Here is a 12,509-nt window from a genome sequence, read left to right as displayed (position 1 = left end):
GTATTTTTCTCTTAGAACAAACATAACTAGACGTATTAACATTGAACACGCACGTGCTTTCATGGAATAAAAAAATAAAATAATTTATTTTTATCCCAACGATGGTTTTAACTTTTTGGTTAACATTTAGTTTAATTTTGCTTTGTTTCAGTTTAACTTAGTTTTAGGCGTCACAGGGAAAACAGTGCATACAAGTCTAGAAAAAATAGAAGCTGTGAGTTTTAGTTTCAGTTCTTCAATAAAAACAATGGACTGCTTCAAATATATTTCACTACAATTGTTCTGTTTTTACAAATAACTTCTTCACTATAAAAATTGAATAAAATTGAACGTGTGTACCGTTGACTTATTTTCATATATTTACTTTTTGCTCTTTAGCGACAGCTATGTGTCGAGATAATAATAAAAATATTTCTTTAAGTGAAAAAATAAACACAATAAAACTTATGAAAGATTCCACTTTTTTGACGTGTTTTGAAAAGAATTTCTCAATTAATTGTTTGATAAAATATTTATCGTCCAGCAACATTACCGTCTAAATTTATGTTAAAAATGATTTAAACCAAAATTTTATAAGTTTACACATAACCTACTATAATACACTGATATATTATAGCCTACTGTGCAGTGTGCATGCTATATCAAACAGTGAACAATTTATATTGCTCTGATATTTCATTTCATCTGGTCTAGGCGTCAAGTAACTTTGTTTTAAGATAAATATTCTTTATGTACAAAATTATCAATCTTACAGCCGTAGTATTTTCTTTGACAATAATTTGTGGAAAAATCAAAAAGGTTTCTTTCTCTCAATGCTCCTCTGCCACAAATACAATATAAACTGCACAAAATTCTTAAATGATACTTCGTTGGATTGTTGTCTCATTGCGGCAAAACCACGAATAAAAGAAGTTGTGGGATCACAATGCAAATGTCATGCCACGTTTTGGATAATATGCGACTAAGGTCAAACCTCTTCTAAATCGTGTGAGTACCTCGTCCTGGAACTATGTTTTCTTATCTTGAAATATATTGATCAAAAGTGTTGAAGAACTAATTCTTTGTTGCTGACCTGAGGTGATCTTCATTGATCGTGAAAATATTTATCTTCAGACTGAGAAAGCTTCTTTTCAGAGCTTAATCCTGGCAGTTTCGCATACTTGTAGACGCTTTGAACAACTGACGCAGGGCCGAGCACCGAGATTGACAGAGTGGAGTTTCCGATTGTTGAAATGTTGTTGTCTGTGAATTATTCAACCCACTAGATGCCGTTGAATAGAAAGCTGTCCTTGAAATGCGTTGCTGAAGCACACACCCCGAGAGCTGAATCAGCTTAACTTGATTTTGCTGTTTTTTTTTCTTCAAAAAGTAGAGCGCTAAACTAACTGAGCTATCGGGATGGATTATATTTCCTTAGAACTAAACTAAAGCAAACTGTTAACAAGAAGCAGGAAACTGACGTTTGCCAAGAATTATGTCGGCTGGCTAGATCAAAATTGTTGTCGATTCTCAACGTCAAGTCATCCGAATATTATTCAGAAACTTTGAAACTCAGTTTTTGGCATAGAAAAGGACGAAGGAAATGGGTCTAAGCGAAACAAGAATCAAACCCAAGTCTCCAGCATAGCCAAAATGTTATACTTCTGCTTCTTTTCTCGCAATTTGTCTATGAGGAATGATAGACGTGTCGTATAATGCAAAGGAATCTCACAGTAGCTGATTTTCGAGAGTTTTTTAACTTTGTATAAATGTTTTCGCAGCATTTTGCATAATCCGTCATAGAGATTAGCAGAGGTATGTATTTTATATATATATTTTATTTTTCAGTAAACGTACAAGCAGAAGTTACAGTAAGCCTACAAGGAGCGATATACGATCAAATGAGCTGGTAGTTGTATCGTTGAAGCAACGTATGGTGAAAGACATTGCGCGGCAGTGCCGTTGTAGTAAACACCAACAACAAAAGTGTTTCATTGGCATGTAAACATATTTAACAAATAAAAGTTTTTCATTTAAGTTGGCAGGAAAAAGCTACTACACCTCACTTTAAAAACTTAAATGCACCTCGTGTGTTTGCGTAAACATTCTTCAAAAAAGTATCAAGCTAATGGACTTTTTTAATGAAAACAACTCGGAAAGTAGTTCAACCAAGGCTGCCTTTCAATTTATTTGACCAATGGAATTTCTGTATTCGTTTGATAGATGTGACTTTGGGAACAGCGAACGTTTGACAAACATTAATTTGCGCAAACTAAAATCATATAATTCTTTCAGTACGTGCCATAATTCATACAATTCTGTGGGTTATATGAGTTGTCGTCACTTTGAACCCAAAAAATTGAATAAACAAAAGAATGATAAAATACAATTCGGTAAACTCAAACGTGCTTCACAGTGTCAATCAAAAGAAAACGCAGGTGTAGAATAAAAACTTTACAATACAGAGAAACCTTGAATTCTCCAACCAGTATTCACAAAAAAAGAGTTCCATGCTTTACCACGTCACCGAAACACACTATTCCTCACAGTGGTCTATGTAAACAGTATGTACTATTACCTTCATGCGGCATGCATACACCGTGTACATGAATGTGTATAAAATGCAAACGCAGTCCACGTTATTGTGTATCGCGGCACTACGAGAACTACTAAACACTAACAAACTCTACTTTTTGTGTTACTTTGAATCTCAGACAGCAAAATCTGACATTTTAACATTGTTGTAACGTTTGAAGTTGAATCAATGTAAAAATGACGGATTTGGTTGTTTGAGATGTTACAGAAACAAGACACTTGATGTTGGAAAGATGTAAAGACACGAACCGTTTTGGCAACACTGTAGACTACGGACAAAACGCAAAATATTCACGAATACAGATATCGTCTCCGGAGAGAGGCTTTAATTTGCAGAGTACTCCTAAGAACTCAGGCTCGCTACCTTATGACATTTAATCTCACTTGACAATAACAGGAAAATTACAAAACAATACAAAACGTGTTGTAGTTCTGCCTAAGCCTCTAGAAGTGGAGCGTAAATCATGATTATTAAAATTGAATAAAGTTTTCAGGTTTTTCTTTTTTAAGTTTAAGCCTTTCAATGTTACATTACCAAAGAGCTGAAGTTTTTGTCGTGGCTGTCAACTGTGATAACAGTAAAAACACCAAACTTAAAAAATATTTATTTTGAAAGGAAGTTTCAAGTTGTTTGCTTGATGGTTTATCGCAACACCACTTTGAAATAAAAATTTCTAAAAGTTGTGACATATTAGCGAAGAAGAACTTTCAAAATGTTGATCTATCTTATCAAACATCGTTGAGGAAAGCTGATGAAGAAGGATGATAAACGTTTGGAATTGAATGCGAACATAAAAGTGAAAAACAATTACAAGGCTATATCAACAAGACAATTTATTGAAGATAAAGAAACGAAACAAACAGAAAGCTGTCATAATAATTTTGAAAAATGGCCAAACGGAAAGTGAGTAAGTTTTTTTACCGATAGTGAATCATGGTTAAATAACTAGTGTAGTTCAACAAATTAAAAAAAAAATGTTATATATTATATTATATATGATTATGTAATTCGATTTAAAGATAACAGTCCCGTTCGATCCTTTTAATTTTCCTGTAGTTCTTTTCCATGCTAACTAAAGTGTGCGGAAGTAGCCTCAGTGTAAAGTCATCTCTGATGTGGTACCTGCAAAAACAAAACACAACTTAAAAACCAGCGATCATAGGTTTCGTTTTGGTGTTTAACACGCAACAATTGTCGTTTTCGTGATCGCAGCTATTCATGACACTTTTAATTTCGCTTTCCTCTATTCGCTTTGTCTGAATGGCGTTATAAAGAAACCAAGGAACATTGTTTCGAATGACAATGCAGTGATCATGGATTCATGCGATTGCATCAGAAAACAATAGTCCACTTCTCCGGAATGGTCAAAACGACAAAATGAAGCACAAAGTACAAATAAAAATTTAAACAAAAGCTTCTTGCGCTGTAGGCTAGGGACTCCCCAATACTCTACAAAGTAATAATGCGACAAAAAAATGCTAGGAGTCGCTAAATTAAATGCGCACAATAACTTGAGTTGCAAAAAGTTTATTGCGCACTTAGCGGGTTAAAACCATTGCATTGAGTTTTCTTCCTGCTTACAGCAAGTTCTCAAGAAAAGAATGCGGTTAATGATTTTCAGGGCTGTACGAAAACTATTTGAGGGTACAGCATGTTAGATTTGAGAGCATCGATTAAACGTAATACACGGTACTTATGAAGGATCAAGTGTTATTTGGCATAATGATTCTGTCACAATGTTGTAACACAATTTACCTTTTTCACAGTTGCTCCCATGGAAAGAAGGGGGGCAAACGCAAGACCCCTTCCTGCATTTTCCACCATTCTGGCATTTAACTTGTGAGCATAATGACTTGTGAGACTTAGCAAGTCGTCTTGCAACACAATTTTCCGCAAACAGCTTAAATCCTTTGTCGCATTTACAGACTCCTCGTTTACTGCAATGGCTGTTTGCACCACATGGACCAGCACAAGACTTTCCTGAAAAGTAGGCAACGATTTATTCACGTTGAAATGTAGCAAGTTGTAACGATTTATTGATATGAAATCTCACCGGGAGTGGTTCTAAAGCAGTCAATTCCCAATCACTGCAAATCATGTTTAACACCTTGCAATAGAAAGCAGGCAAATGCTGCTAAATGTGTTCTTCAGTACCGTTATTTTTTACTCCATCGTTTAAATGTTATGTATGAGAAAAACAGACTTCAACTAATTTTTCTAAATAAGCTAGCAAGTAATTGGAATGTCGAGATCAGCGACTTACTGTGGTTAGACCTGTGGTTTTTCTTCTTGTTCGAAATCTTGCAGCACATCACTCCTGATGTCGATCCTTTTTTATAGCTGCATGAATGCTTTGCATTTTTTGTCTGGATATCGAGGCTTTTTGTTGGGTTTCTGTGGCTCCAGACATCTACTCGTCCCGTGTGTAGGCAAGAGCTCAGATTCTTCTTTTGCATTTCACAATTTGCACCGATGCCTGACATACTATTGCCTTTTTGTCGATGGGAGCACCTAGATTACAAGATTATGATAAGGTTATAATTGATAGATACTGTAAGAGTTTATAAAACGTGGGCTAAGTTTTCTGATTAATTGTATTAATTTTCACTCCCAACTTCCAGAAAGCAATAATCCATTTATCATATGGTACTCCTTTCCAGTGATAGGGATTTTTTTCAGCTGGTACTAGTTTAATATCTTCGACTTCATTAGAAATCTTTTTTAATGTTGTAATCGGTTTGCTGTTTCTTGTGGTAGTTTTACATCATTAAAATGTACAATAATTATAGTACTTCAGAAATAATGTTACTTTCTCAAATACTCACTTTGTGCAAGCAAAGTTGTCAGAAGTGGATGCATCATAAGCGTAACATCCTTTCAGTGAGGTGATATCCTCCCATGACAACTGTTGAAGGGTACTAAGATCTCTCAAGCCACATACACGCCATCCTTTGCCGCACAGCTGCTTGCCAGAGTGCCTCACACGACCCTTCCAACTTCCTTTGCAAGCTGCCACGGTAGCACTGGAATAAATGAAATGTCTAATTGATTAATTCTCTTGATGGATTGTTGGTGAATGCTACACTTTTGTTCTGCGTCATGCTTTATGCTTAATTGAAAATGGGCGGTGAAAAGGAATCTACTGTACATCGCTTACTTTTCCATTTAAGATTTTTTTATTCAACTCAAGACAACTTTATTAAAATTTGAAATTAAATTTATATAAAAATACAGAATTTCAAAATGCCCTTCCATTCTTTTTTTCTTTTTTGAAGAAATGTGGATTTTTGCTGAACTTTTTTATTGAAATTGATTTTAATCCACAGACCTATTTGCTATCGCGAACATAGAGTTTGTCTTACCCGTTGAGAAGAATTTGATGACGATGTTTTCTACAAGCCGCTAAGTTTGGCTTCGCACGATAAGTTGTCACGTCCGACGTGTAAGAGATGACATCACCATGACTGAAAAAAATAAATAAATAATTGAGCAACATTATTTTACATGCAGGGCGACCAAAAGCAAAGTGACAGTGTTACATTTCAAGATTTAGCTTTCTTGTAAAGTACTTAACTCATTTTGATCTTCAACTTATTATTTTTTTCAAATTGTTTTTTAAATTCATGCTCGCACCGTGTTGTGTACATGTTACATCCTACTCTTCGGGATGTTGAATGAATGATTTTAGGCTACACCAAAAAAACAAAGTCTCTTCTCTGTCACTCGAGTAGAATTACTTTGCAGGATCCACTCGTCCTTCAAATTAATGCAATACTTTTTCTTTGCAAAATAAACTGTTTGTCGTTATTTTTTTGAGGTTAGTTCAATCTTTGATATGCATTTTGAAACAAAGTTATTGCATTAAATACTGTTGTAATGTGGAATCACAAAAGATTTTCTTACAGCGTTACCGGTATTCGTTTTCATGAAACTACACATTGTTACGCCAACAGAGTGTCAGTCGCTGCGCATGAGAGAGGCGTAGAAATTCAATTCAAAGATGTCGACAGTGATTGGACAATAAATTAAACACCCCACGAATTCAGCCTTTTGACGTATGGGCTGGAAAGCTAGTTTTGTAATTGCTAACTGGTGGAGATCAAAATCGAAACTAAAAGGCTTTGGTATCGAGATTTTAAGTGTCTAATTACAAAATGACTTTTTCATGTTGCTTTAATCAGTTTTCTTAATCACAAGAAATAACAACTAATCTTGTTCAACTGATTATTTTTTGCTCTCAAATTTTCTTAAAGCGTAGTCAACTGCGCTAAAGTCGCCGAAGACCAAGTCAACCAAGCGATATGTTTAAACAAAAAATTATTGAATGTTGATTTTTAGTCTTCACTGGATCTAGAATAATGGAATTACTGAAAATCACGGAAAAGTTCCTTACTAAACACAGTCAATTGTGAAAGATTTTCTGATAAATGATTTTGATTTTTCAGTATCACCAATTTCAGTCGGAGCGCACATTTGCAGCAATGAATACTCTGAGGCAACCAAACTGAATTGCATAAATTGATACTATTAAAATAACATTTTCAAATGAGACTATGCCTTCCAGTCATGATATCTCTGATGGTTGAAATCGTGAAGTTTAAAAGTAGATTAAGTCGAAGAGTTGCCACAAACATCAATTTCAAGCTATTTTTTGTTTGCACGTAAGCTAACCACAAGGCTGAACATTTTTTTGCACTGTCAGCAAGTCAGTGATTCAGAAGCAATCGACTACCGACTTCATTCAAGGCGACAATCCGCCCACACAAAACATTTGTAGATCATGTTAACAAGATTTTAGCTGACGTCAAAGCAATTACAAACATTGGAAATTTATCTCATTTCAAAACATGGTCTTATAGGCTACCATGCTTTGCGTACGTGCTTGCAAAATGGTAGGTACGCTGAATACTGATATCACAGTATTTGGGGTATAACATTCATGTAAGTGGATGTATGGCGGTACAGAATTAAATAGTTCAACCTTCTCACCTATTTTTTGCTTTACAAAGATACAGTCCATTGTGCGAATGGCGAGCTTTAGAGATCATCAACTTGGAGGAGACTGTGTTTCCAACTGTCTCAACCACATCTTTCAATCCTTCTGGAGTGACTGGATGCCCATTTTTGTACCACATAATGTGAGGCGTAGGGATTCCTTCCGCTTTGCATCTTAAAACGATCTTTTCACCCTGCTGAACTCGGATTGTGGAAATTGGGGAGTCAATGATAGTTGGAGCTTTTCCTAAAAAGAAACAAAAATGATGTTATCAAAAGTAACAAAGTTAGGATCAAAACCAAATGCAAACAAGTGTTCTGATCTGAAAGCACTGAGATGTCAACTCTCCAAAGCGATAATAACAACCCAAACCAAAATGCTGTTACAATCCCTGTAATTTCTCAGCATGTCAATTTATGGAAGCATTTGGTATGAAAAATTTCGACAACTATTAGCTTTGTTTCTTTTGCTACTGCCATACCAGCTATTCTAACAAGTGATTTCAATTCTCACTTACAAAATAATGTATACTGTGAAGGCCTTTCCCTATTCTTGTCATTCTAGTCGATCTTATGTTGCAGCGTGGCGAACACATTAGATGGGGCCATGGTTGCAGCTACGCGGCTTGTAAAACAGCGCAGAGGTAGAATTCCAAAATTTTAAACATTTGCATTGAGGTTTCAGTTTTTAACTTTACTAATATGTTTCTGTGCCAGCTTGGGGGGAAAGAGTTTAAACAAAAAATTGATTATTTTTTTTTCTCCACAAGTTGAGAGTTTTTAAAACACGGTGAGACAAGCATATGCTTTTTTTAAAGAAAAGGTATTGCTAATCAATCTATTGTAATTTTTACGCAGCCAATCTCACTTTCAAGAACTAACATGGCGTAATGTGCCTCAAGCATCCTTTGCAAAGATACACTTGTTAATCGTTTAAGTATTTTTCAAACGTTTTGAAGATTTAAGAACCGACTACAAGATAATTTCGCAATCGTGTTTCCGTTAGGCTTGAGGCTACTGTTCAAGCCGCAAAGTACATGCTCAAAAGGTACAGTATTTTAAAAATGTAATTTTCTTAAAATTGTTTTGAGGTTTAAAGGTTGAGTCCAAAGTTCGATGGGATCGATACAAGAACAGTTTAAATTCTGATCAAAGTACAAAGTCACTTTGCCAAGAACTATGAAGTCATTGATGCATAGTTTTCCTGTCTAACTCATAGGTTTGCGTGCAAAAAAAATTCCACAATAATAGTTTAAAATTTAACTGCTATGTTTGTAACCTATACATGAAAACAGTTTAATTTAATCAAAGTGGACACATGTTAACTGCCAATAATGCCAGACATAAAAATGATACAAAATAGACCTTATTTTAGAGATATTCTTCTCAACAAAATTTCCGAAAAATTAATCTGGAAAGAATAGTCTTGGTGTGTTTTGAAAATCTGATAAAGTGTAAGAAAAACTGCATTGTCAAACAATTTCTTATTTTTAAGAAATTTAGCTAGCAAATCTTATTTTTCCGGTTGAGTAGGCTATGTCAGCATAACAAGTCAGCTTGCCAAAAGGAGATTTTCCTCCCATGCACATTAGACAGCGAGAGCATTATCTGACATTTTAATTTATTTGTCCTCTTTTCGGTACAAAACGCAAACTCATACTTCTACGTTTCACGCTTAGTTGACTATAGATTTGTTGTTGTTAGTAAATAATTTTTCCACGGGAGCCACAAAGCTAGAATTTTAATGTTTATTCATTAGTTTAAAGCAAATAAAAACGTCTTTAACAACTCAATTTTTTTCAGACAAGGTACTTTTTATTACCTGACTTCCTGTCTCTGCAGCAAACCACACCAGTCATCCATTGACGAAAAACGCAAGCACCATGTCCATGAGCAGTGGAGCAACAAGAAGAGTCGATGCGTCCGTTTCCAATGCACGAACTGCTCTTCGTGTTTATGATTGGGCAATCGGCACCAAGTCCAGCCAGTTCGTCCTGAAAAAATATTTTTACTGAAGTTGAAAAAAATGAATAAAATTATACCGTATGACAAAAGAGAGAAAAATAGTACAGTCAGTCGATGAATCTCCAATAATATGTAATAGTTTCATTGCAACAGAAAACAACTCAAAGCTGAAAATCATTGTTGCTGTTACAGAAAAAAGACGTGAAATTCGTACAATGAAGTACATTTTTCTAAGCCAGATGTAGAAGTAAAGAAATCACAAAATTTTTAATCACTGAGTGTAGAAGGTTTTAAAAAACAAAAAGATGTTTTATTGAAAACAAAAATAGATTCACAATGAGAAACGACATTATCTCACAAAGGCAACATAACTGCTTTTACAAAGCTTTACAAGTAAGTTTATATGGCATTTCGCAATCTTTTTGATAAGACAATACATCAATGCGCACTGTTATTGTTACTTTAATAAAACGTAGTGAGTCGTTTAATTGACGAAAACGTCCATGAGTTCAAGAGAACAATGAAAACATGAATATCTTTACCGCGCGGCTAGAGCACTCTTGACATACTCCATCGTTTTGCGCAGCATTTATTGCAAAACATCCATCGATGTGACTTGCTTCGTAATACGAAATTGCTGAAAGCATTTCCGTATCATTCCTGAACAACATATTTGAATGGTTGTTAAAAAAATTCTTTAAAAACTAAAATATTAAGTTGGAGTCAATTGTTACTTTGCTCCCGAGAAAGTAAAGTTCTAACATCTGAGTCGTTGTACAGAATATTTTCTTGTATTCACATATCCGTTTGGGTCACCGTCATACCAAAGACCTAATGAGTGGTACTGGTCGTTGTTACTTAACCCTCAGCATCGCTGCAGTAAATTTCAGGTATGATGAGCTGGCCTGTGGCTTTGTATGACTGCGCATAACTCCCCGCCTTTCAATGTCTTTATTGTCAAAAACCATATTATATGATACATTCAATGGTTTATAGCCTATCAAGTTTGCAAAAATAAAACTATCCACCAAAGATACGGTGAAATGCTCAGAGCAACTCCAAGGCAAACAGCTTCAGCCGAAATTACAGAATAGCTCGTCCGTCGATTAATCTGTATTATTGGCTATGTGTTATTAATATTACTTTGTTACTCGGCCGACTTACCAATTACAAACATGCCATCCAATAGAGCACAGGTTTGCTTGGCTCACGTGTCCTCCCCAAGAACCTTGACAAGCAGATACATCACTGTGCCCTAACAGGCTGAACTTTCTTCCGCTGGTGCAACCAATATCTACGAAATAAATTGGCAATTGATAATTTTCATTGAATCTATGTAGATACAATGCCTGATCTAAATCTAAAGTTCCTTAATATGTTTTTTTCAACTGCTGATTTGAAGAAAGGTTAAATTTTGCTTTAATTTTATTTACTTAGTTGTAATAAACAAACACAAATGTTCCTTTTAATCAAATGGAATTTTTCTCACCTGCAGGTACGTGAAAAAGCATATTCCCTTTAACTTTCAAAAATGAGTTGGATAGAACGATTGCAAATGTAACAATAAAGAACGCACTGAACGACATATCGCTTTTGACAAATTGAGAGCTAATTGAATGAATTTAAACGACGAAAATTCTTTTGAACTAAAATTTGACTGCAATAATACATTAAAAGTAATCGTGGAGGGTATGCAATTATATGACGCAATAAACCAGTTTCTAAAACTTATTTTATTTATTTTTGTCCGAGTTTGTTAATTATTTTCTTCATTGCAATTTAATCTTTTTTCCTCTGAACTTGCTTCGTCAAGCCATTGCTTCTGCAACTGAGACTAAACTCTGAAAGACTTGATAAGTTGCCACGTTGAACTACCGAGTTACGCGATACGCTGTGTTTGCTTGTAATCTTGTTTATAAGCGGTTTCCTTTTTTCCACTGAAATCTCGCTGCAGGCCATCGCTTCATTGGTTGCTTTTTGACAAGATAAGATGTTTTTTGAGATAAGGTTTCAACAGAAGTTTGTTACCTGGTCAAAGGCCAATCATTTGAATGTAACATGTCAGTGTTTTTTGTGAGAAAAAGTAATGAAATGCTCTTGGACCTTGAAAGGAAGATTTAAATGAAGATTCGATAACCCACTACCGCGGGTTAGATCATGCGCAAAAAACAATTGCGATTTGTCAGACTATTGTCATTCAAAAGGTCCGAAAGTTTGTTATAATGCTCTTCATAATTACCGTAGCGATCCCTTTGTCGTCGTTCAAGATTTTGATGGAGATGTCAGATTTCATTTTTGTAAAGCTGTCGTTTCTTCTGGAAGAAGGTTAGGTGGCGGGAGTCTTGCAGGTTGCTGAATTTGAGTAATTCTTGACCTGGCTATTGGAACACTAGCTGCATCATTTACACTTCTGCAGCTTTTCTTTATTGTTGCGAGAATGTCCAACTGCGGGATTGAATTGGAAGAAACAGCGAAATTGAGACTTTTTCCTAGCACTTTATAAAACACAATCGATTACAAATGCAACAACAATATACAGAATGAACAAATAAGTTGAGAGCTCCCTTTCACTACAGAAATAAAACCTTTCGAAGTTTTGCCACCTTTTCCCTTTCATAGATATGCAGGTATATGGACTAAAGCAGTGCTACTCAAACTGTGGTGCGTGTGACTGCCGGGAAGCGATTAGTTTGAAAATAATGATTTATTGAGTATTGTTTTGATTGAAATGTGTTCTTCACCATGCTTAAGATATTTTTTGTACAATTTCAGTACTTTTTGTGCTTTTATAACGATATTGCATTCCACTCGTAGGCTATTCCCTGACATGGTATAATATGACTAATGATGATCTAGCAAATCGAAATCGATCTGTTAGCTGTATAAGATTAAATTGACTTTCGTGGAAATAAATTTGTTTGCATCTTTTGTTTCTAATTTGCCCTATGCGTTCATAAAATGTTTGAAACACCTG

At 35.1% G+C, this 12,509-nt stretch overlaps 1 protein-coding gene across 1 annotated transcript; it reads right to left on the bottom strand.

Moving 5' to 3' along the window:
- Window positions 1–1,806: 1,806 nt before the first annotated feature.
- On the bottom strand, window positions 1,807–11,267 carry LOC145764744 (uncharacterized). The gene is made up of 10 exons (XM_082576403.1): window positions 11,025–11,267; window positions 10,700–10,829; window positions 10,078–10,195; window positions 9,393–9,564; window positions 7,565–7,817; window positions 5,938–6,039; window positions 5,401–5,598; window positions 4,839–5,086; window positions 4,331–4,555; window positions 1,807–3,697 (listed from the first exon to the last, which is right to left on the bottom strand). The coding sequence occupies exons 1-10, from the start codon at window positions 11,119–11,121 to the stop codon at window positions 3,669–3,671; spliced, it is 1,572 nt and encodes a 523-aa protein (XP_082432529.1). The 5' UTR covers window positions 11,122–11,267; the 3' UTR covers window positions 1,807–3,668.
- Window positions 11,268–12,509: the final 1,242 nt, after the last annotated feature.

This window comes from Aplidium turbinatum, chromosome 2, assembly GCF_918807975.1.
Source record: "Aplidium turbinatum chromosome 2, kaAplTurb1.1, whole genome shotgun sequence".
NCBI lineage: Eukaryota > Metazoa > Chordata > Ascidiacea > Aplousobranchia > Polyclinidae > Aplidium > Aplidium turbinatum.
The sequence above is the reverse complement of the archived record's forward strand: the minus strand, read 5'-3'. Positions and strand labels throughout refer to the sequence as shown.